General features: G+C 41.3%; 1 protein-coding gene and 1 pseudogene across 2 annotated transcripts in view; one reads left to right on the top strand and one right to left on the bottom strand.

Moving 5' to 3' along the window:
• Positions 1–26,700, bottom strand: part of LOC306861820 (solute carrier organic anion transporter family member 1C1-like) — an 87,106-nt pseudogene that overhangs the window by 55,940 nt on the left and 4,466 nt on the right. The gene's annotated exons all lie outside the window — the stretch shown is intronic.
• LOC306861524 (uncharacterized protein) lies at positions 1,851–26,700 on the top strand. The gene is made up of 2 exons (XM_079403828.1): positions 1,851–23,308; positions 23,856–26,700. Exon 1 carries the CDS (start codon positions 20,398–20,400, stop codon positions 21,502–21,504), a length of 1,107 nt encoding a protein of 368 aa, XP_079259954.1. The 5' UTR covers positions 1,851–20,397; the 3' UTR covers positions 21,505–23,308; positions 23,856–26,700.

The following is a 26,700-nucleotide window of genomic DNA, read 5'->3' as shown; positions in this document are numbered from 1 at the left end:
CTATCTATCTATCTATCTATCTATCTATCTATCTATCTATCTATCTATCTATCTATCTATCTATCTAACATATATTGATTATTATGATCAAGTTAAGGTTACAACAATGCTATTATTATTATTTATTATTATTATTATTATTATTATTATTATTATCCTGGAAAAAGCTAATGCAAAAGCAAATACCGTTTAAAATTAAAAAATGCACGTTTCAAATTAATTTATTAATGAATTTATGATTATTATGAATTATGAATCCATAAATTGGATTACAAAAGCCTCTGAGGCCTTGACATCTGATATCAGGTTACAAGTTTGATTTGGTCATTAAATCACAATTCAGAGCAGAAATATGTCATATGTGACATGGTCAGAAAATATAAAATAGTTCAAATTAAAGTAATAATTGAAACATAGTGCACACAATTGTGGTAGATATATGGCAGAACAAGATAAAAATAGTGATTATTATTTAAACAAGAAAAACTAACATTCATTTCATACATTTGCACATCAGGTAAACTTAACCTTCAACCCTGCATTCACAGCCTGTGACATGTCTGTATGTGAAGTAGGTCAGAGAGTTTTGTAATTTAGTTTTACGCGCACCGTTATCTAAGATGCAAATAATTTGCCAATTATTTTCCTGTGTTGAAAAATGACTGACAATATCCTCTAGTGGCCAAAAGGCTTTTTGTCAAGGATGGAATTTTTGGGCAGATCTTTGGCTTTGATACTACAACATCCAGGTCAGTGTCTGTTTAACAATGTGTCTCTAAAATAATGATGATTAAAATAGTCTAGCTGGAAATAAACTCAAATAAACTGAAAATAAACTGAAAATAAAGTCCTCAGTTTGACTTCCTGTTCATTCTCGTCAATCTGGCAAGTAAAATAAATTTGTATAATAATTAACTAAATATTGTATGATTGGATGTTCAACTTTTTCCACAGAAAAGTAATAATAAATGCCAAACACTAAAAATCCTTTTCATTTTCCCACATAAAGAAACAGATTTTTAACAATAAGGTACAAAACTTTCCTGACTGATCTTAATATAATCTGATATAATTATAAAATTTTATGGACAGTATATGCTTTTTATATATAACTTTTTTCAGCAAGCAGACATTAAATTGATCAAAAAGGTCAAGACCTTTATAATGTTAGAGAAGATTTTTATATGAAATTTTGAATTTTTGATTAATCAAAGACAAATAAATATATCATGATTTAAAAAAATAATAATATTATAATATTATTTTAGAATTTATAAAAAGTTTAATATTATTTCAGAATATTGTTTTTTATATATATATATATATATAAATGCAGCTTCAGTGAGCACTGAACATTTCATATCTTGTAGATAGTTCTGTACTTTTGTGTTTTTTAATTATTTGATTCAATTTTACTGAAATCCTGGATCTAATATATTCACAATTATGCAAAAAAAGTGCTGCTGGGGTGTAAAAAATCCATTAATCGGTGCTCTTTGGATGCAGGATTCTTTCGTATCATCAAAAAACTCATAAATCCAAGGCACTCGACTAGTGTGAAAAAATTAAAAAGCCTTTATTCACATGGCTTTAGAATTTAAAAACAACACATTTGTGCACCAATGCGTTGCGGCTAACTCGCCTTCATCAGGGTGTCAATTTACAAACACACACAGAATTAATTTAAGCAATCAGTTAATCACATGACGTAGTCACCGGAACAGGTATCGAAGCAACAATGAGATAATTATTTAATGTTTTATTTATTTATTTTTTCTCCACTTGATTAGAATTTATTGATTATGATTACGATAAGTAATTCTCTCATTGTTGCTTCGATACCTGGATCTGATATATTTGATTCAACACAGGTGACATCAGGGAAGAACTAGACCCCCACTGTACTATGGTACAGTTCCCCTTCGAGGGAACTTGTGCGGCAATGACACTTTGGACAATGCTCTCAGCATGACAGTATCACAGCAGGGGATTTTAAGGACTTGCCATCCTCCACTTACAAGTTGCTTCTGGAGGTTGTGACTTGTGTGGTGGACAAGTTAAAGATCAAATGGCCAACTGAAAAGCAGGAAGTACAGAAAAAGAGTAAGCTCAGTGACTGTTTAGCTGAGCACAGCCTCCACATCAGGGCCTGCCTTCTCTTTCTCGTTTCTCCAAAACTGAGGTATTGGAATAGTGGAAAAGGCCCTTCTCTTCCCATCTATCAAGCCCCACAATTACTCTTCCATCTTGGGGGGAAATGAGAACATCTATGGGATGTTGCTGTACGGGTTGAAGAGACATTAGAAACTTATATCTTAATGACACTGCATCATCCCATCGGTCCATGGCAGCACTGGTGGCTACAGATACCCCTTTTCTACCAAGGCAGTTCCAGTGCTGGTTCGTAGCTAGAGCCTAGTTTCAAACCGGTTCTTTGTCTTTCCACACCCAAAGCACCAGCTCCGAACCAGGTAAAGCGGTTCGTAAGTAGCAACAAAACGTTGCTGGGCTAGAAGGAAGAACCGCTTGCGTCAGGGGCTGGGGGAGAGGTTACCGTGACCAACAAAACGACAGAAACTTTGGACCACCATATTTAAAATAGCAGCTAAACACGATGGATTCGCTGTGTTTCAATGCCGATGTAGGTTCGCAAAGCCATGAACATCAATAGCAACGCAACGTCCACCTTTGTTGATAGTTTGTTTAGGCTTGTTCGGGATGGATCAGCACTACGAGGACCATTTGGAGGGAGGCATCGGGGTGCTGCAGGAGCGACTGGAAAGCAGACGGCTCTTTATGCTTTGGATTGCTCTCGCAGTGCTTTAGTGTGTTGTGTGCCAATCGATCAATCGGTCTGCGTGGCACTGATGCACCTCGAACAAGTCTGTTGTGTTTGGTGCTGCCGTGGCCACGCTAGTGAAACGAAACATGAAACTCTGTATTGGCTCTCTAGCCTGTGGAAAAGCAACCGGTTCTTAAAGTGCTCGCCAGTCGAACCAACTAAAAACTTTCAACTGCACTGGCTCTGAACTAGCAGCTGGTTCCTGCAGGTGGAAAGGGGGTAAGAAATTGAAATTTTACCTCCTTGATGCCCCATTCTTGCCTTCTTGTCTTTTCGATGACAATGGTTTCCAGCGAATGCAAATCACAGTGTCCACCCAAAGTAGTTGCAGCCCTGAAGATTTTGCTTTCTCAAATAAGATCTGTAGAAAAAGTAGTTTGGGACAGTCAGCCACTTCAGGGCACGAACCCAGTATTTACAAAGCACCAGACGTCAGTCTCAAGAAACTGACTCTGATGCCCCTGAGCGGCATCTGACTCTTGTTTCCCCTCTCTGGAAACAAGGTTATAGTTCGGTTATAGTATTACCCAAACTCATAAATCCAGTTCCTGTCTGACTACAGCTGAAAGATTCACATGGACATGAAGGGTTTGTCCACCAATCACCCACCTGAATCCACTAGAGAGAGAAAACATAAGCATACATTGTTCAATGTATTTTGTGCTAAACTAAGTTCAAGGTCTTTTAAGGGGGCTTCTAAAGCTGTACAAAACAAACAAAACTCCCATTGTGAGTAAATATGTGAACTATTTCCTTTACCTTGTAAGTTTTTCCATTGTGCTTACAACTCTTCTCAACTGTAAAAAACAAAAAAAAAAACATTCATGAGGACCTCATGAAACAATCAATGAGAATATGTATTTAGCACCAGTGGCACTCTACACTATGTTATTATGTGGGAAGATAGCAACATTGCCACAGATTTGATTGTCACAGCAGACTTAATGACACTGCATCATCCCATCGCTCCATGGCAGCACTGGTGGCTACAGATACCCCTTTTCTACCAAGGCAGTTCCAGTGCTGGTTCGTAGCCAGAGCCTAGTTTCAATAGCTTTGGAATTCGTTCATTTTAGCCATACAAAGAAGTCAATATTAATATTGAAAAGTCAAGTCAAGTCAATATTATTTGTATAGCGATTTTAACAATGCAAATTGTGTCAAAGCAGCTTTACATCAGCTTTATATAAAGCTGGGTGGCTTTATATCAGCTTTACAATATTTAGACGGGGAAATAGTTTGTCGAAATAGTGTCATTCTCCTCTGGCCAGACAAAATTAGCAGTTTAAATCTAGGCTAAAGCAGAGTCAGATTGTGCAAAGGACTCATCTGGTTCCTGTCTTCTTTTCCTGATGGCCGTCTAGGAGACAGGGTCTTCACTGGGGATCAATCTCTGGGGCTCATCTAGTTGTCCTGGTCTCCGCTGACATTTAGGGCTGTAGAGGTCATCTCTAGGTGCTGATCCACCATCTGATCTGGATACGGACTGGATGTGGGTGGCTGCAGTGACCATCTGATTGAGATAATTATGTGTGCTCTGATCATTTTACAATAACATTAAGATATTAATTATTAAGTATCAATGTGTTTGATTGTCTGGCCCGGGAAAATTTTTAAATTTCCTTTATAATTGAGATGGTAAAGATTAATTTGTCTGTGTCATTAGAACTGATGGTTCTAATGACACAAGGAGGAATTAGTAATCTGTTAGGTTTAGGGATGTGGAATTTATAATTTAATTTCATAATTAATTACGAATTTGAAAATTCTAATTAAATTTAATAATTAATTATAGTTCCTGTTTCCATACTGGTTCCAGTTGTAATTGCGCTTATAATTTTAATGACAAACATCATTAAGATCTTAATCCTTAACTGCCAATAATACTCTGCAACTAGGAAAACCATTATAATATTATAATATAAATATAAATTATATCCCTCTGAAAATTTAATCTGAATCGATCCTATCAATTTTAATGATGACATCATTAAAAAATTGAATTAGGAATCACGATTTATAGTTTGAAATTCTAAATTCAATTCGCAATCAAGTTGGTTCCAATCATAGCTCCCAAGATCTAGCCCTGCCCCTCTTCAGGCCAGCAGTCGATGACGTGCCTCACCCGTGTCTCAGCCCGGTTGTGTCAAAAGCCACAGCTGTTTTAGAGGCTCACTGCAACTACGGTGGGGACTGAGTGTTTGGCAGGACCCTTACAGGAGCTCACCTGGTGCACTCGGGCGGTGGGCCTTGCTGCTGTACTCCACTGGACCAATTTAATTCCTCAGCCTCCCTAGGGAATAAGAACTTAACCTTCTAATTAGCCAAACTCCAAAAGAAAATTAGGTTTTTCTCAATACTTAGGCCAGTGTATTTTACCCTACTAAAATTAGCAAAGCCAAACCCCTAGGTGCATCGACTCAACAGCGCCACCGCGCTGCCACCCTTGTTACTAATCCTGACATTGGGAGTAAATCCTCACTCTTCTTCTTCTATTTTCTCGCTGCCACTATCTTCTAATTCTACTGCTACTGGTTGCTGGGATTTTGCCTGAGGGAAAGCATAAGCAGAGAACTTTAGCAATTGAACAGGTATTTGTGAAACTTGAGAACGACGTTTCCAAACTTTTTTCCATTCAAGTCAAGTCAAGTCAAGTCAAGTCACCTTTATTTATATAGCGCTTTTTACAATGCAAATTGTGTCAAAGCACTGCACAATATCAAAAAAGGAAAATAATGTGTCAATAAGTTTAAATAGTGTCTTTGCAATCAGGTCGACGATATCGCTGGAAATGAAGTGTCCCCAACTAAGCAAGCCAGAGGCGACAGCGGCAAGGAACCAAAACTCCATCGGTGACAGAATGGAGAAAAAACCTTGGGAGAAACCAGGCTCAGTCGGGGGGCCAATTCTCCTCTGGCCAAACAAACCAGCAGTTCAGTTCCAAACTGCAGCAAGTCAGATTGAATGGGCTCAGCTGGTTCCAGTGGTCTTTTCCGGTGGCTGTCTAAGTGGCGGGTCCTCAATGGGGATCTGTCTCTGGCGTTCATCCAGGTGTCTGGCCTCTGCTTACGATCAGGGACACATACGTCATCTCCCGGCGCTGATCCTCCATCTCAGGTGTTCAGTCATCTCAGATCATGTAATGGTTGGATCCAGACTAAAGTTCTGTAATTCCTAAGAAACGGAGAGACAAGCAGAGACATGATTAGCGTAGCTGCTGTTCCATCTAAGCAAAAATAAATTGTTCAACCCAAGCTAAAGAATAATAATAATGTACGTCTGATCAGATATAACTGCAGTACAAGATTATAAGATGCATTATGTGAATGCTTGGCTAAAGAGATGTGTCTTTAATCTAGATGTAAACAGAGAGAGTGTATCTGAACCCCAAATGTTATCAGGAAGCCTATTCCAGAGTTTGGGAGCCAAATGTGAAAAAGCTCTACCTCCTTTAGTGGACTTTGCTATCCTAGGTACTACCAAAAGTCCAGAGTTTTGCGACCTTAGAGAGCGGGTTGGATTATAGCGTGGTAGAAGACAAGTTAGGTACGCAGATGCTAAACCATTTAGGGCCTTATAGGGAAGTAATAATAATTTGTAAATGATATGGAACTTAATAGGTAGCCAGTGCAGAGACTGTAAAATTGGAGTAATATGATCATATTTTCTTGATCTGGTAAGAACTCTAGCCGCTGCATTTTGGACTATCTGTAGCTTGTTTATTGAAGATGCAGGACAACCACCTAGCAGTGCATTACAATAGTCCAGTCTAGAGGTCATGAATGCATGAACTAGCTTTTCTGCATCAGAAACAGGTAGCATGCTTCGAAGCTTAGCAATGTTCCTGAGATGGAAGAATGCTGTTTTTGTCCTTCCTCACCTTCCTCTTTGTGAAATTCTACCCCGCCAGGCTAAAGCAGGTCAATGAAAAGGTAGGTGTCGGTGAGATTTCCAGCACTCAGGAGGGACACTCTAACTAGCATTGTGGTGTCAATCTTGCCATTACGGGACCAGTCCTGTCATTGTTATTAGTTTCCTTCACCCCGGAGAAAATTAATAGCAATCACAGACTTACAAAAAAAAATCATTTTACAATCCTTATAAGCAACCTTCTAACATCAGACTTAACAAAAAAAAGGGAATCTAATATCAGAAAGAGAAATTTGTTCTTGTCCCTCTCCCTCACTTTGGCGTTAGCCTAACCTTCGCCCTTGAAAAAAAAAAACAGAAAAAAAAGAAGGGCTTTCCTTTACAGGAAAAGGGGGAAGCATTCAATTACCACCCGGTTCCGTGCTCCGTTGGTGTTCTTCTTCCCTTTATCTGTTCTCTAGCTGTGCTAACTGTGTGTGTGCTCAATTGTTTCCACAGAGGCAACAAATTAGAATCACGCCCCCCAGAGGATCACATGGATTAAACCACACTCACCTGCTTTAATACACACTCAACACTAGCACGCCCTCTACATTGCATATCTACACCCCTTGTTTGTTTGATTTGTTTGGTTTGGTTTGTTTTGTTTTGGTTTGTTTTGTTTTTCTCTTCAAGGTCTGTGTCAGTTGCGGTTTGAGACCTCCCTCACCCCGTCAGAACATGTCTCGCACAACAGAACATGTCGGTCACTGGGAGGATCTGGAAACATGGCTAAGTGCAGCGACAGACAGCCTCCTCCCTAAAGCCGCGGAAGCACTGAAACACCAGTCACAGGACCAGCTGGATGAAAACATAGCAAGTCTCATTGCACAAGACCCAAGTCAAAGCTAAAATCACAAAGAATTAGCCAAGCAGCTGGAACTGGAAACTCAGGAATGACGGGAAAGACCCGATGAGGTGGGACAAGGCACTGAGGAGGAGATCAAAAGGCTAAAAGAGACCCTAGCAGCTACTAGCCAAGAAATACAACAAGTCAAGGCAGACTACGCTGATCGGTCCGAAAAGCTACAGTATATGCGGAACAGCTGCTAGATAAAGCAAAGGCTGACTTCAGGGACAAGAACAACAGAATCAAAGCCCTTGAAGCTCACCTGGATGAGTCAAGAAACAAGGTTAGCCGTCTAACACGACAGCTAGACTATGTCAAAGAAGAAGCCGTTAGTTTCCAAGAGGAATGCAAGCGCGCCTATGAACTGCGCCATGAGCCATCGAGGACACGACACGCACCGACCTCACCCCTGCCAAGCGGGACTGGGTCACCTGTTCCTGGACTGACGCGTGAGAAAAAGGTGGAGGGAGTGGTATTGAAACATTCACCACCTCCCTCTGGAGAACTTTACCTCACTTTACCTCAGCCAAAAGAAGCTGCTGCAGCCAGCCACAGATCATCGCACGGCTTGGACCTAAAAGACCTCGACAAGCTCGCAAGGAACATTGGCAAGTTCACCCCCAGCGTGCCAAATAGCCAAAATATCCAAGCTTATCTCCAAGATATCGATTTCCATCTGGAAATGTAACCTAACGTTACGGACAAAGATAGACTCTATTTACTCCGAACGACATCCAGTTCTGGATTTCGCAGCTTCCTGGACAAGCAGCCTGCTCTCACAAAGACTTATTACCAACTGCTCCGAGAAGCCCTCATTAAAGAGTTCTCCGACCCTGAGTCCGAACAAGGCCTAGTGGCTGCCCTGGAGACAAGACAAGGATGCCGACTCAGACGGGAAATCTTCGGAACTCGCAACAAACCCAACATGGAGGACGAACTAAACTTCAACTCTCTTCCTAAGGAACCTTCACCCCGGCGTAAGCCACCATCTTGGCGTTCTCGCATGTCCACGAACAATGAATGCTCAGCAGTTGCGAGACTTGGCGCAGAAAGCCTAAGGCAAACAAAAGATGGCCTCAGAAAAGAGCGGCAAAAGCCTAGCAGTTCTTGACTTCAACACTCAAAGTCAAAGGCTGGCTCTAGAGGGCACCCAACGCAAAGACAATACCAGGCCGCCACCCAGAGAGTGGAATGCACCCTCGTCCAACAAAGAACGAGACTCCCACGCTGGTACCAGATCTAAACCGAGGCATGAATGCAGGGATGGACCGCGTGGACGTCATCGCTCACCTGGACGGCATTGGGAAAAGATATGGGACCAGTCAAGGCCTCATGAGAGTCAATGCTCAGCCAAGCTCATTTGGAAACTCAAGAAGAAAAAACTCATGGGAATCCAAAGGAAACGCCAAGGGAAAACAACAAACTCACCTTGGAGCGACTAGCCCAAGGAATCGACGAAAGAATTTACAAAGATTCCAAGCTGACCGAGCTCAAACTGAATCCACGCAAGAAAAAAAGACACCGCCGTGTTTCGACTCACAAGAGCTGATGAAAATGATGATGAAAGAATTCTTCCAACGGAAAGAGGAAGATCGGAAATGGGAAAAGAAAGAGGAACCAGATTCAGCCTGACTAGCGGCCGGACGAGAAGGCAGCGACCAGCTGACCCAACTAGCCACAGAGAACAGCACTCCTTCACCTCACTCTCAGAGAACCACAATTGCAATAACTTCAGATGGACACGAAACCCCACCTGAAAACCCAGCAACAGAGTTAGACACTAACTCAACACCCAACGCTCCAGATCACAGCAGCATCCAACAAACACCTGCTGATGAAACCACTCAAGTTCCTGAAAGTGCTGTCTTGGTCGTCTGCCACTCCTCCGAAAAACACCACATCAGCCCTGATATCCTAACGGTTTCCTTCCAAACTCCAGTCCCTCAACTTCCAGGCGATCTCATTGAGAAAGGTATAGCAAGAAATGTTTTACCTCTCCATCATCATTGAACGACACATCAGAGTCGAAGCCCTTTTTGATACGGGAGCCGACATCACTCTAATGTCCACCGAGCTCCTCGAAAAGGTCCAAGAAAGAACAAAGACGACTAACAGAACCTCCTGTGAGCTGAACCTCCAAGCATATTCCCACACGGGCCTCCAACTGAAACATGTGGCCCCAATCCACCTAACGGTGGGATCAATGGATCTCGTCCATCCAGTATACGTCTCACCAATCAAGACGTATCCACTTCTCATAGGGAAAGATCTGCTTAATCGCTTTGAACCTCTAATAGACTTCAAGCACCTAAAGATGTGGACACAAGTCCGCGAACCTCTGCCCTGCAAGTCATTAGACTCCAACGAGTCGCAGTGTCAAGTCACTTCGAATCATGACTGTAATAGATGTCCAAGGCACATCAGTGTCCGACGCGGCACTAGCCCTGTGGGCAGAGAACTCAGCCATCAGCCTGAAGCTATTCAGAACACTGAAGCAAAGACATCAGAGTCTACCACATGTCGCTAAGCACAGCCGCTTCCCTCTCAGTCCCTGGTCAACAACCATGGCCACCTCCAAGATCATCTGCGCTGTGGACATACGATGGAACAACAGACAAGATTCAAGATTCAAGAGTTTTTATTTGTCACATACACAATTATACAGAGTATAACCAGCAGTGAAATGTAGGTAAATGTAGGACTGAAGCAACTGATCGATTGCTTCAGTCTTTTGTGCTGCTGAGAGGTTTGCATTTGTAGCTCTGCTTTTTTATTGAATCTTTACCTTACTTTCACTCTCTGTTGTTTAAAGTGATAATATATCACTTAATTCCCACCATATTTCTGGTATTATCTATCAAACTAATCTAACTAATTTGATCGTTCATTTTTTCCATTCGCGCTTCTAATCGCGCCTATTATTGTTTTCTTTTTTCTCGCTCAGTTTTCATTTTTCTCTCACTCCGTTTTTCACGAGTTCATCAAACAACAGTGGTAAGTGGTAAGTTAATTTGGTACCATTCATCAGTCACGGTGAGTAATGGCTTCTTCTCCTGCTATTGTTGTTTGCACTTCATGTCACATGTATAGTTTCTCTCTCTCTGTCGGCGATGAGGGATTCAGGCGTGATAAATGCGGGGAAATAGTTAGGCTGACGGAGAAGGTTTTAGAATTAGAGACACGCATCCAAACTTTAGTTGAGGATAGTAAGAATGTGAGGGCTGTAGATACTGCTTTGGATGTGACTAGCTCAGCGAGTCCTGTACATTGTTCGGTTCCGGTTGAGCCCGTGCAGCAGGGCAGCTGGGTGACTGTAAGGTGGCCTAGTCGCGGGTCAAAACACCACTCTTCCGTTCCGATCAGAACATCAAACAGGTTCTCCCCACTCAGTGAGGCACCCACTGAGAAACCTGATGAAAGTGCTCTGGTTATTGGCGATTCTATTGTACGGAACGTGAAAATAGAGACACCAGCCACCATAGTCCATTGTTTACCGGGAGCCAGAGCACCTGACATCTTGGCAAATTTAAAAGTGCTGGCTACTGCTAAACATAAATTCAGTAAGATTGTTATCCACGTCGGCGCTAATGATGTTCGACTTCGCCAGTCGGAGATCACTAAAAATAATGTTAAAGAGTGTGAACTTACAAGTACGATGTCAGACACTGTAATATGCTCTGGTCTGCTCCCTGCTTACCGTGGCGATGAGATTCATAGCAGACTGTCGTCACTCAATGGCAGGATGTCTAAGTGGTACCCGCAGAATAGCATAGACAATTGTATAGACAATTGGACGCGTTTTTGGGGCAGACCTGACCTGTTGAAAAGAGATGGTGTTCATCCCTCCTGGGGTGGTGCCGCTCTTCTCTCTAGAAATATGGCACATAGTCTTAGAGTTCGTACTTGACTAACTGGGGCCCAGGTCAGGAAGCAGACAGACTGGCTAAACCGACCGTCTGCTGGCCGCCTCACGTCACAGAAGTCAGTTAATTCTCAGCACATTGAGACTCTTTCTCCTAGATATCACACTATAGAGACTGTGTCTGTTCCCCAAACTAGAAAATACAGAAAATGTCCAAACCAAATTAAGAGTAACAATTTAACTGATGTTCAACAAATAAAAAATGTTTACAATACAGAGAAACAATTGATAAAGCTTGGCTTACTGAATATCAGGTCCCTTTCTACAAAAGCACTTTTTGTAAATTATTTGATCAATGATAATAATCTAGATTTGCTCTGTTTGACAAAAACATGGCTAAAACCAGATGAATACATTACTTTAAATGAGTCCACTCCGCAAGATTACCGCTATAAAAATGAGCCACATCCGAAAGGTAAAAGGGGAGGTGTTGCTACAATTTATAGCAATATTCTCAGTATTTCTCAGAGGGCAGGCTTTAAGTATAACTCGTTTGAAGTTATGGTGCTGCCGGGGGTGTGAAGTAACGAATTACAAATACTCACGTTACAGTAATTAAGTCGTTTTTATCAGTAATTGTACTTTTTTGAGTAGTTTAATAATTGTGTACTTTTATTTTTACTTGAGTACATTTTAAGTGATGTATCGGTACTTTTACTCCGCTATTTTCCTCCGTTTGCGGTCGTTACATGCATATTTTAATTAAATTTTTATCCATTAATGTGATTAGATAGAGGCATAGTAATCGGTCTCGTGACTTTCGTCAAATCAAATTGTGCATAGAAAACTTTAACCGCCTACTGCTGTTTATCATGCCTGCTGGTAGTGCTTTCTTCACGCATCGTCCTCTAATATGTTAAGATAAATTTCGGATTTCTGCTTACTAAATGTTTTGTATTTGCTTGCCTATCTACACGGCATGACATTTGGTGTGAGGTTTCGGGTATTGCATTCAGTGTTAACTCCCGCAAATGCCACGTTTGGTAAATTCCCTCTCACTGCGCTGCCTCGTCTCTCTCGCGTGTGTTCTGCTGCAGTCACTTGGATAAGTCGTTGTTGCTTTATTGAACTTGTTGACTTTTGATTAGTTTGAGCGCGTGATGCTGTGAAAACGTGTGTTGGAAACCCTGTAAAACGATTTGAAATAATGTTCTCAAATTGAGGACCAATCTGCACCTTATTGATGACCCGTGGCGTTAATACACTGCATCTGTGTCAGCGAATGATGTAATAAAACTGCAGCTCATTAATACACTTTTTTTTTTAAAAATCCATTTTATAGCCTACAATCCGCCTTAATTTAGCAAGTGCACTGACGCATAAACAATTTTCAAGGTCAACACTTTTTGTTGTGGATGCAACTGATTCACCGAGACTGCTGCGGCTCAGCAAAGAGACGTGCGTTTGTGTTTTCTTTTGAAAAAGTTTCCATTTAATGCATTTTTCCTTATAAATTGTTTTAGCAACATAACAATTCGAGTAAATGTATAAAAGGTATGGCATGACGCCATTCTTCTAGAACAATGTGCATTTATGTTAAAATTGTAACAAATTATCAAGTTGTTATTCTTATTTCTTTATTGCAAAACAAAACTGGCAGCGCTTTTGAGAGAAATGGGCTCTCATTTTAACCCATATCATGCTGTGTGATGCTGAACTATGAGTTTCTAATGGTGTTCGTATTTGCACTGTTCTAATCATTAATATTTTATGTGCAACAACAGCATGCTGTCTCAGTGGCCTTACATATGATTTTAAATTTATTTTTCAAACTTTATTTAAATGGGGATGATTGTACTGAGAATTTTAAAGAGTTGGCAGTAAAAATTCAAAATGCTGGATGATAGATATTCTTCATTCTTTTTGGCAAACAATATAATGTGAATTACAGAATGTACAACGTTTCTTAAATATGTAAATTGCAGTGTACAGCGTTTATTATGACGGGGTAGAATCCACAGCTCAGTACTCACTACTCAATACTCATGAGTACTTTTAAATAAGCTACTCTTTTACTCTTACTCAAGTAGTTTTTTGGACAAATATTTTACTCTACTCACACTACATTTTTTGAAAGGTAATGGTACTTTTACTTGAGTATATTTTGTCAGTACTCTTTCCACCACTGGGTGCTGCGTATAACATTATCTAGAGAAACACGTGTTAGTGATAAATCCCCTGTGATGTTTGTACTGACTACTGTATGGAAGCCGAATAATGCCAATAGTTTTTTAAACATAAAGCATGCTGAATTCCACAAATCGAAAAAAAAGAAAAGCATTGCAATTAGCAGTGCTTGCATTTTAATACCTTGTATTTCCAGGGTATTTCCATTTCTAAATATTTCACACACATTTTCATAATTAAAAAATAAATAATTAATATTCACCTTACAGAATTCACTTCCAAAATATTTAATCTGTTTAAAAATAATATTCCCTCAGAAATCGGTTAAAGAAAACGTGTAGCAATGACAGCTATTATTAGGCTTGTTTGAGATCAAAGGCGGATATCGCGTTATTCTCACTCATGTGCTGTGTTGCTGATAAACGTGATATAATTTCAGTTCTGTTGTTTTTATATGTATATAAATATGATGAACAAGACACTCAAAGTGCTTGCTATTTAATCCCATACGAAAGAAAGGCGTATTTATCATCCATTTCTACTTTAATACAAATTTTTATAGAAATATGACAACAATAACATCTCACACAGAGATCGCACTGTCATAGTACTTGGGAATATTCAAGAATAATTTAAAATACACAATCACAAGAAATCAGATAAAAAAATAAAATAAAACATTTTAGGAGAGAACGCAGCATCACAGTTGTGTGAACAAATGAGCTTTGTCGTCAGTCAGTCGTTTCCCATCATGCTTTTGAGCACAGTCGGTGGAGAGCAATCCGACAGCTGCCTCGTCGTCCCGAGAGTTTTTTGGCACACTTCAGCATGACATCAGAACAAGGCGGAGTAACTCGGACACGTTTTATTTATTTATTTTAAAATGTGTTTATGGTAACTATTATTTATTTTGTTTTTCTCTTTATATTTATTTTTTGTTATTACTATTATTTAGGTATTTACTGTTTTGTATTATGGCTGTGTATGTATTTTATTGCTTTGACTATTTCCCCTGTGAATGTCATACATTTAATAATAAAAAAATAAAAGTAAAAAAAAAACTCGGACACTTTTCTAACTGGCATGCATCTCGCGGTGATCAATGGTGATGCAGATTTTGCTAATCTCAAACAAGCCTATTAAAAGACCAAACTCAGATCTTACTGATCATTCAAACAGATGAGGATATGAACGCAAGCTATTGAACGCGCAAAACCGCGGGTTAATTTCCCATAAAGAAAACACTTAATGTGGTTTGTTGCCTCAGTGATGATTAAATTCAGCATCTAATTAATCACATTTGTTACTGTATATTATGTACATTTAAGCAGATGAGACTAGAATATAAGCCCCACAACCAACAAGTTTCACCAAACTTTTTTCCTCCCACAGAAAACCAAGCACGGTAGTTTTAGGTTTGATATTCACCTAGGCTGCTTTAGGGACCGTCTGCACATTTATCTCACAGTACAAAACGAAGTAATAATTTATTTAATTTAAATGTAATTATAAAATTTCAATAATTTATTCAAATTATTATTTATTTAAACATGTTTACAGTAAATGAATAATTTACTCAAAATGACTAAATAAATATTGCAAGTATCTCACCTTAGACAATACTTTCCTTAAATATGTACACTACACAATTATTTAAGAACAAATTACAGTAATTCACCAAAATGTAATTTTCCTGCTCCAAATGTTGTATGTTACTAGTAACCAGACTGACTTACTACAGTTGAAATTTTGCCAACATCTTTCTCACTGTACATGCAGTATATAATTATTCTTAAGAAATTACTGTAATTCACAAAGCTTTTTTTTTTTCTCCAAAGTTTGTAGTACATTCCTAGTGACTAGACTGATTTACTATAGGTGAAATTTTGCTAATACCTCCCTTAATGTACATAAAGTACATCGATATTTTATACTACAACCTTTGGAACATGAACAATTCCTTTTTTGGGTTCTTACTCATTTTTATTTTTTTTAAATAATTGTAAATTGTACATACAGTAAGGGAGATATTGGCAAAATGTCAACCCACTAAAACCTGTGGAACATGAAAAACCCTTATGTAGTTTTTTCAAAAAATATATTTGTGTACTGTTCATACCATAAGGGAGATATTGGCCAAATCTAACCTGTAGTAAGTCAGTTTTGTACCTAGCAACGTACTACCATTGGAACACTTAAAAAAAAAAAAAAAAAAATCTTTTTTTTTATATGTAAATAATTGTGTACTGTACATATATAAAAAGGGCGGTATTGGCACACTCTCATCTGTAGTAAATCACGATGAGCAATACAAGCTTTACAGTTTGAAAGCGTGTTATTTTAAATGTTAAGTCATTTTAATTGAAATACATTGGACGTTTTAACCCAGTCGGTGGAATTGTCAGACGGCCCCTTACGTGCGAAAGCGCATCAATGCTTTCTCCGGTTTACATTTGCAGCAACAATACACCTAGGTGGTTTTGAACTCCTTTTTTATGTCGATAGAAAGTGGTTGCTTACTGTTAAAACTAATCGTGGTATTGATATATTTGTAGGACTGTCGACTCTATAGATCAGTGGTAAGGGAAAGCAACGAAAATGCAGCGCGTTGCGTTCTTCTGACCTCATTTGCTTGCCTGTATATAGTTGGCATAATCATCAGTAAAGTATTCTGAGATCTGAGTTCTTGTATCACTGTATTAGTTATATCACTGAGGAATGTTACTCGTCATCGGGGAATGCTGGAGTGTGACGGGGAACCCCAGTATTACAGCACAGTCACACAAGCCATGATACAAAGTTATAGAAACTAAGCAAACCAAAATAAAGAATTAAAAATAATCAAAACTTCTACTTAGAGCTTGCTCCATTTCTGCAAATCAGTTTTTGTGCATGAATGGCCTTCATCAACAGCCAATAGCGCCACCTGCTGGTGAGCGGCTGACATCAGCTGGAGATCATGCATCGGTGCTCTACTGCTATTCCTGCGGGTCCCGAATGTGCAACGCCGAATTTTCTGCCGAATTTTAACCACTGAATTTGTGGCAGCGAATTCGGAAAGTGAAATAAAATGACCGAAATTTGCCTGTCGAATATTATACATCGCATTTTTAAACAGACTGAAAATTTTGGAAGTGAATTCTGTAAGGTGAATATGAATTATTGAATTTTTAAGTATGAAAATGTGTGTGAAATATTTAGAATTTAAATATTCACAGTTTAAATAAACAACTATGTTCAATTTCAGGACCTAAAAATGCAAGCCCTGGAAATACAAGGCATTAAAATGCAAGCACTGTTAATTGCAATGCATCTTTTTTTTCGATTTGTGGAATTCAGCATGCTTTATGTTTCAAAAACTATTGGCATTATTCTGCTTCCATACTACTGTGTGTAGGCCACCAGGGCACCACACAGACTTTAATAAAGAATTTGCTGATTTTCTCTCTGAGTTAGTACTGGCTGCAGATAAAGTCTTAATTGTTGGTGATTTTAATATCCATGTCGATAATGAAAAAGATGCATTAGGATCAGCATTCATAGACATTCTGAACTCTGTTGGCGTTAGACAACACGTTTCCGGACCTACTCATTGTCGAAATCATACTCTAGATTTAATACTGTCACATGGAATTGATGTTAGTGGTGTTGAAATTCTGCAGCAAAGCGATGATATCTCAGATCATTATCTAGTCTTGTGTAAACTCCATATAGCTTAAACTGTCAATTCTACACCTTGTTACAAGTATGAACCATCACCTCTACCACAAAAGACTGCTTTGTAAGTAATCTTCCTGATTTATCTCAATTTTCTGCGCATATCCAACAGCGTAGAAAAACTTGATGATGTAACAGAAACTATGGACTCTCTCTTTTCTAGCACTTTAGATACAGTTGCTCCTTTACGCTTAAGGAAGATCAAAGAAAACAGTCCGACTCCGTGGTATAATGAGCACACTCACACCTTAAAGAGAGCAGCCCAGAAAATGGAGCGCAGATGGAAGAAAACAAAACTAGAGGTATTTCATATAGCCTGGCGGGAAAATACCCTATCCTACAGAAAAGCATTAAAAACTGCTAGATCTGATTACTTTTCGTCTCTTCTAGAAGAAAACAAACATAACCCCCGGTATTTATTCAATACAGTCACTAAATTAACGGAAAATAAAGCATCAACAGGTGTTGGCATTTCCCGAAAGCACAGCAGTAATGACTTTATAAACTACTTTACTTCCAAGATCGATTCTATCAGAGATAAAATTGTAACCATGCAGCTGTCAGGTACAATATCACAACAGATTCCCCTGAGGAACAATTTCACTCATTCTCTACTATAGGAGAGGAAGAATTGTATAAATTTGTTAAATCATCTAAACCAACAACATGTATGTTAGACCCTATTCCATCTAAACTACTAAAAGAGCTGCTTCCAGAAGTCATAGATCCTCTTTTGGCTATTATTAATTCATCACTGTCATTAGGATATGTCCCCAAAACCTTCAAATTGGCTGTTATTAAGCCTCTCATAAAAAAAAAAAAACAACTTGACCCCAAAGATTTAGTTAATTACAGGCCGATCTCAAATCTCCCTTTTCTGTCAAACATATTAGAAAAGGTAGTATCCTTGCAATTATATTCCTTCTTAGAGAAAAATACTATTTGTGAGGAATTCCAGTCAGGATTTAGACCGTATCATAGTACTGAGACTGCGCTCATTAGAGTTACAAATGACCTGCTTCTATCATCTGATCGTGGTTGTATCTCTTTATTAGTTCTACTGGATCTTAGCGCTGCGTTCGACACTATCGACCACAACATTCTTTTGAATAGACTAGAACACTTTGTTGGCATTAGTGGAAGTGCATTAGCATGGTTCAAATCGTACTTATCTGAACGCCATCAGTTCGTAGCAGTGAATGAAGAGGTATTATATCGATCACAAGTGCAGTACGAAGTACCTCAAGGCTCAGTTCTAGCGCTGTTACTTTTCACACTTTACATGTTACCCTTGGGAGATATTATCAGGAGACATGGTGTTAGTTTTCACTGTTATGCTGATGATACTCAGCTCTATATTTCTTCGCGGCCCAGTGAAACACACCAAATTGAGAAACTAACGGAATGCATAGTCGATATAAAAAACTGGATGACGAGTAACTTCTTACCGCTAAATTCTGAAAAAACATAGGTGTTAATTATCAGACCTAAAAACCCCTCATGTAATAACCTAGAACACTATCTAACACTTGACGGCTGCTCTGTCAATTCTTCTTCATCAGTTAGGAACCTAGGTGTGCTGTTTGATAGCAATCTTTCATTTGAAAGCCATGTTTCTAGCATCTGTAAAACTACGTTTTTTCATCTCAAAAACATATCTAAATTGCGACCTATGCTCTCAACGTCATATACAGAAATACTAATTCATGCGTGTATGACCTCAAGGTTAGACTATTGTAATGCTTTATTGGGTGGTTGTTCTGCACGCTTGATCAACAAATTACAGTTGGTCCAAAATGCAGCAGCTAGAGTCCTTACTAGAACCAGGAAGTACAACCATATTAGTCCGGTTCTGTCAACACTGCATTGGCTCCCCATCAAACATCGTATAGATTTTAAAATTTTGTTAATTACTTATAAAGCCCTGAATGGCTTAGCTCCTCAGTACTTGAGCGAGCTCTTATCACATTATAGTCCTCCATGTCTGCTGTGTTCTCAAAACTCTGGCCATTTGATAATACCTAGAATATCAAAATCGACTGCGGGCGGCAGATCCTTTTCCTGTTTAGCACCCAAACTCTGGAACAATCTACCAAATACTGTTCGGGAGGCAGACACACTCTGTCAGTTTAAATCCAGATTAAAGACACATTTCTTTAGCCTTGCTTACACATAACACACTAATACACTTCTATTATTCAAATCCGTTAAAGGATTGTTAGGCTGCCTTAATTAGATCAACCGGAAACGGGAACACTCCCCATAATACATGATGTACTTGTTACATCATAAGAAGAATGGCATCTACGCTAATATTTGTCTGTTTCTATTCTGTTTCTCAGTTCGTCTCCGGATCAGATGGTGGATCGGTGCCGGGAGATGATGTATGTGGTCCTGAACGTCGGCGGAGGCCGGACACCTGGATGAGCTCCGGGGACATATCCCCAGTCACCGTAGCCACCCGATCCGGTCCGTATCCAGCCCAGATGGTCACTGCAGTCACCAGATCCAGTCCGTATCCAGATCAGATGGTGGATCAGCACCCAGAGACGACCTCTACAGCCCTGAACGTCAGCGGAGACCAGGACACCGAGATGAGCGCCAGAGATAGATCCCCAGTGAGGACCCCACCACTTAGACAGCCATCGGGAAAGACCACTGGAACCAGTTGAGCCCTTACAATCTGACTTTGCTGCAGTTGGAATTGAACTGCTGGTTCGTTTGGCCAGAGGAGAACTGGCCCCCCGACTGAGCCTGTTTCTCCCAAGGTTTTTTCTCCATTCTGTCACCGATGGAGTTTTGGTTAATTCAATAATGAAATGCCTTTAACTGAGAATCTTTTTTTTAATCTTTTCATTTTACATTATTGACACACTATTTTCCTTTTTTGATATTGTGCAGTTGCTTTGACACAATTTACATTGTTAAAAGCGCTATATAAATAAAGGTGACTTGACTTGACTTGATCTGAGTCACTACTTCCTCGTCGTCCCAGACCTGCCTCATGACATCTACATTGGAGCGAATATCATGGTCCGGCTCAATGCTTGCATTGATACCGTGAACGACATCTTATGGGCTCCTCTGTCACACCAACTGACAACTTCAGTCAACCTCAAAAACCGCCAATCTGGTCAAACCATGCCAGATGAATGTGCTATGATCACAGAGCACGAAGCCACAATACCTGCCTACAGCAAGAGTGTCAGTGTTCGCCTCAACATGCAACCTGGCCAAACTCTCAACAGTAAGCTAGGCTTCTTCCAACCTTCCAGGGCCTGCCTGAAACTAGGACTGACTCTGGAAGCCACACCTCTCACCAAAGAGTCATTTCGTGCTGTGTATGTGTTGTTCAACAACTGTACGGCCCAAGACATCCACGTTCCCAAAGCCAATCACCTGGGAGAGCTCATCAGCCAGGCATTCCACGACTTTGAACTGACGGTACCTGTCATAGGCCCTATACCAGCACAGCTAATGCCAGACGAATACAACGACACCGTAACCTTCACAAAACCCCATGAATTCATTGCCATCACTTCCATTCTGCCGGTGTTCAGAGAAAGCGTCAGCCATTTAGAACTAACAGATGACACTCATCTTGCTGTCTACGCTGTCTCAACACTGCCTGCGACAGAATCACCTACACAGGTGAACACCGAGGTCCCCTCAAATAACTTAACTGCAGAAGAACCCTACGCCGGGTTCAACGCACAACTTCAACAGATCCTGAGTGAGGCGGATGCCCTCCATGACGAAGTGGATCGCCAAGGACTCAAACAGGTTCTGCTCAAGTACAAGGACTCCTTCACAAAGGATTCCCTGGATTGTGGACTGACCAACATCCACACTGTGTGCATCCCGACAAACCCAAATGCGCCACCCACATTTGTGCGACAGTGCAAGATTCCAATAGCGTCATATGAGCCAGTGCAAGAAATTGTTGACTCCATGCTGGAAAAGGGGATCATTTGGCCCTGTAACAGCACATACTCTGCCCCGATATGGCCAGTCCTAAAACCCAATGGCAAATGGCGTCCCACCATCGACTATCGCAAGTTAAATCAAAGGCTCGACAATCCTATCCACACTGGACGTCGCCTCCGGGTTCTGGGCGATCCCTGTCCACCCCGATGACCAACACAAGTTGGCATTCACTTTTGGCAATCGACAGTGCACCTTCACACGGTGTCCCTTCGGCTATGCCAACTCACCAGCTGAATTCAACATCTTTTTGAACAAAGCATGCCCTGACGCCAGAGCCAGAGGCAACCTTGTCTATGTAGATGATATTTGGATGAAAAGCTCAAGTGTGGAAGACCACCTCAAGGAAATTGATCACGTCTTAAACCAGCTGACAATGGCAGCAGCCATAATCGCACATCACAAAGGACAGTGGTGCAAAACCAAGGTGAACTATGTTCGGATTGCTTGTCGGAAGAAATGGTATTGAGCCACAGTCTAACCGCACCTAAGCAATCCAAAGCATAAAAGTGCCGACTAACATCTCTGAGCTGCGAAGCTTTCTGGGAGTGTGCACTTACTCGCGACAGTTCATCGAAAACTACGCTGACATCGCCCGACCACTAACCTCCCTCCTGAAAAAGGATGAACCCTTCGTTTGGACGGAAGCCCAGGACACAGCGATGAGCCAGCTCAAACAGCGTCTGTGCTCTGCTCCGTGCCTGGCCTACCCAGACCCAGGAAAATAATTATATTTGGAAGCTGGATTCTCCAATCATTGCCTCAGCGCAGGCCTATACCAGCTCCATGACAAAGACAAGCGAGTGGTCACTTATGCCAGGAAAATGCTGCTTCCCCAAGAATGCAAGTACTCAGACTGCGATAAAGCTTTGCTTTGCACTGTGTGGGCTATCCAGCGTTTCTCTAATTACATCGGTGCACAGAAAGTCATCATCGAGACTTGTCACCAGTTGGTCACCTTCCTCAACAGTCAACGCATCAGAGATGGCGTGGTGACCAACGCACGCATAGCTACCTGGCTAATGACTCTCCAAGGACGGGACGTTGAGGCAAAATACACCCAAAACTACAAATCATCACTGGGAAACGGGCTAGCAGCCTGCCAAAACTGTTCAACGGACACGCTGCACACACCAGCGGAACCTAAAGAACCACCACAACCTCAATTGACGAATCACAGGTACTTCGAGGAGAATGTGTCTGAAGGAATACCCACAGCATATGTCGATGGCTGCTCCTACAACCACAAGGGCAATTTACAAGCGGGAGCGGGAGTGGTCTGGCTCAGAATGGATTCAAGACAGCTAACAACAAGCCTGTCAAGCACCAGGAACTCTTCCAAGCAAGCGATGCCTTGTCACTGAACATGACATTATCGTTTATTGGAAAAAGTTTTGAGGTCATTCGCGTCAACCAAGACAAGACAAAGACTTCAATGACCAAACCGATGCCCTCGCCAAAGCAGGCGCATTACACAGAGAGTCCTGGACATTTCAAACCCTCCCACCCAACCCATCAATGGCAGCCATTACCCGCCATTACCTGCGGATCCAACAATGCGAACTATGGCAGCTCACATTGCCGATCCCTTATGTAATCCTATTTCCATCTCCAACCTAACGGCTTCCTCCGAGCTCCGCACGCTCCACTCAATCAAGCACATGCTGCATCTAAGAGACGGTGTTCTCACATATGTCCCTGAGCCCCTCACTGCGCCAAAACTCGTAGTACCTCACGGCCAAAGGGGGATGATGCTGACACACGCACATGATGCACAATGCACGGGACACAACGGTGCCAAGGCCACCTATGAAACACTCGAGCAAGTAGCATACTGGCCTGGCATGCAGCAAGACGTAGCGGAATACATAAAAGGATGCCTGGTGTGTTGCCAGTTCCAACCGGCAAACCCAAACCACCGAGCCCCACTGCAAAGGAAAGGAATGACTTTCCCATGGTCCGACCTCCAAATAAACTGGGTAGGACCCCTGCCACAGTCAACACGGGGTAACAAATACTTCCTCACCGTGGTATGCGAATTCACGAAGTGGATAGAATGCCTCCCAGCTCCCAATGATACCGCAGAAACAACAGCCTGCCTGTTAATGAACCACATCTTCTCAAGATTTGGACTGCCTTTAAGGGTCAACTCTGACCACGGAACCCACTTCACCGCCGCAATCATGCAGGAAGTGTGAAAATTCCTGGGTATACAGGCCAAGCTCCACATAAGCTTCCACCAAATTTCTTTGGGTCAAGTTGAACGTGGCAACCGGACAGTGGTCATTATGTTAAAGAAGTATGTGTCCACTAATCAAAATGATTGGGATATTAAACTTCCGCTGGTACTGATGGCCGCTCGAGCCACCCCTCACCAGTCTACCAGAGTACCCCCATTCACATTGATGACAGGGAGAAGCATGACGCTACCGCTACATCTGCTGTACCAACCTGGTGACCTGAACCTAGTCACCACCTATACCACTCACCAGTACCTGGAAGAGTTGGATCAGCACCTGAGAACGACTTTTGCCTTCGCGCAACAGCAACTACAACGAAGGGCGGAAGGTCGTAAAGCCTACTACGACCAAAAGGCCTCTCACCATGAGCTCAATGTCAGAGACAAAAGTGTGGTACTACAGCTTTGCCCAACCAAAGCAGAGCACTCCCCATCGCCTGTCAAAGAAGTTCCTACCTCATTGGACAGGACCCCACGAGATCGCAGACAAGCTCTCATCTGTCGCCTACCGAATCAAAATCAGACAAGGGCGCAGCAAGCCAGTCCTTCGATGGGTCCATTGAAACCAGATAAAGAGGCACCAGAGCTCCAGCCGACCGGGAAAGGGGGAAGATCAAACCCACTGACACAGACCAACAATCATACGCTCTACACCACACTAACATAACCTCTGGTGTTTAGAAAACCTATAGCGACCTTGCTTAAACACAACACTTACACTCTCTTCTCAGCTGCACTGCTAGGGCCAACCTCTAGTAGAGAGGAGTTACTCCACACATGTGACACTCGTTTGCTGCCTCACCTCATCCGGTGTCCTTGTGTCTCTTTGTGTATCTCTTTGTTTTTCGTTGCGTCTCTTTTGTGTTTTTCATTTTTTCTCTCTCACTATAATTTATTTTCCCCTCTAGTCCCCTCATCAGAGAACTCCCTTTACCAATTCTTTAAATCCAGGTCCCGAAAGTAAGATTGACTCCCTTCAATAGAGTCGTTGTAACTCGCTGTGAGAAGCATTGTCAGCCGATCCAGGCGACCGGGCTTTTCTCCTCAGTTTACCCATTATCGACGCTAATAACATTTACCAGCTCAAAGACATTGTGAATGTGGGATTTTGGCAAGGAAACACTTATGTCAAAATCCACACTCCTGAAGTCGTTGCGTATCACGATAACAACGAGCAGTTGTATCTTTCCCCAAACCTAAAGGAGGATCAAGGAGGAAGGAACGCAACTCATTGATTTAACTCCTGTTGGTACAGCTTTAGAAGCTGTCACTCGCCTTCCGCCCGCTGGCGTGCCAATTATTCGGTCTTGGTCTGCCGCTGACACAGCGCTTTGCATCTCTACTATTGTAGGATATGTTGTGACTTTGACACTGGCCTTCCTCCTACACAAGCGAGTGAACGCCGTTCAAGAGTCTTTCAACAAATGCACGTCAGGCGTCCTGCGCATTTTCCGACGTGATAAAACCGACCAAGAACCTGAACCGGAGAACTTAACCAACCTGATTGAGATCACGCCTATACCGCCTCGTCGAACCCCTGACAACTAAACCAATCAAAATGACCCTATTACCAATAATCCTAAAGAACGCAATCACATTTCTAACTTGTTCATTCCCAAATTACCCTGCACCAGGATTCAGTCAGTGATGGAGATGTTGTTTGTGTCTTGTGTGTGCCTGTTCTCCCTGCTTCTTGTTCCAGTGCCTACCGACGTTCACAATGGGAACCTCACCGAGCAAAGGGGGATGTGTAGTGCCTAGTAGATCAGGACACACTCACAAAATAATTTCAAGACAGCACATTCCTTAGCAGGAGTTAAGACTTCCACTCCCAGCATCTGCATTTGACTGGCTGGCCGATTTCCTGCCCTAAATCTCCTTATCTCAGGAGACCTCTAAAAACCAGGATAAATTTGAGGGAGCTAAGAAAAACACCAGATCTCCACGAGAATGACATTCCCACGACCTCCCATTTCTCCCCAGCAGAGAAACGTGCCTTTTCTTCTTATTGGCAAAACAAAGAAGATCAGACCTTTATGGATGTTCCGGAAGACATAATAATTGTTGCTGCTACCGAAAGCAATATATATATATATATATATATATATATATATATATAGACAATATATATTGAGGTTGTGTGTTTATTTTATGTCTTTCATATGCTTGGTGTGATTATTTAGAAGGTAGCATGTTAATCAATGCATTAACCCATGTAGTATATAGAATTAAGGTATGTGCCTTCTGTATACTAAATACCTGTTGTTTGATTTTGAATGAAAGCTAGTTGCGTCAGCAATAATTTGGTGTGGATGAAAGTTGACTTTTCTCATCATAATGTATGATTAAAACACTTATAGGAATCTGCTAGGATATGTTCTTCATTTTATGAAATAACTCAGCAAAGGATTTACACACAGAAAACCGAGCCGTGCGGGGCGTGGCTCCGCCCTACAGAAACACTTGTGATTGGATCAAACAGCAAAAGGGGTGGACTGAAATCAGCCCGTTAAAGACAGACGCTCAGCTTTGCTTAGTGGCTTGCTGCTTGCTCGCACACTGTTTGAAACTTCAGCTCCTCATCTGATCGTGCGGTTAAGCGCTCTCAGCCATATACCATCTGGTGAAGATCAACAAATGCCTTCAAAGTTCTGACCAAAGAAACTTTAACACCTGAAGCTGAAAGAACTCTAAACAGACTTCCTAAGAGCGTCATCACGTCACAGAGAAACCAACCAATCGCAAGAGGGCATCCCCAGTGACATCACGTAACAACGATTTCAGCAGCCAATCCGCACCTGGGGTTCCCTCAGCCAGGAAAGGAACGAAACAACTCAGAGCAAGTAATCAAATAATTCTTCATAATTCTGCTGGAAACTGGTTGCATTCATCTTTCAGAGTAAAGATAGTAAAGTTCCTTGCTTGTGACTCCCTCAGGTTGAAGTTAGAACATTATTGGAAACGAGCATTCGAACCTTAAACTCTCTTCAAATCAAAACAATTCATTGCCTGCAGTGTGTATGTGTGTTTGTGTGTGTACGTATTCTGTTTTGTGTTATTTTAGCTTAGTAGTGTTGTAGAGTAGCAAATAAACTTTGATTTATTAAGAA

Source organism: Barbus barbus, assembly GCF_936440315.1.
Source record: "Barbus barbus genome assembly, chromosome: 42".
NCBI classification, from domain to species: Eukaryota; Metazoa; Chordata; class Actinopteri; order Cypriniformes; family Cyprinidae; genus Barbus; species Barbus barbus.
The sequence above is the reverse complement of the archived record's forward strand: the minus strand, read 5'-3'. Positions and strand labels throughout refer to the sequence as shown.

What these genes read in the sequence shown, in the direction of transcription:
- LOC306861524 (XM_079403828.1), top strand. Translation starts at nt 20,398, where the DNA reads ATGGTCCGGCTCAATGCTTGCATTGATACCGTGAACGACATCTTATGG.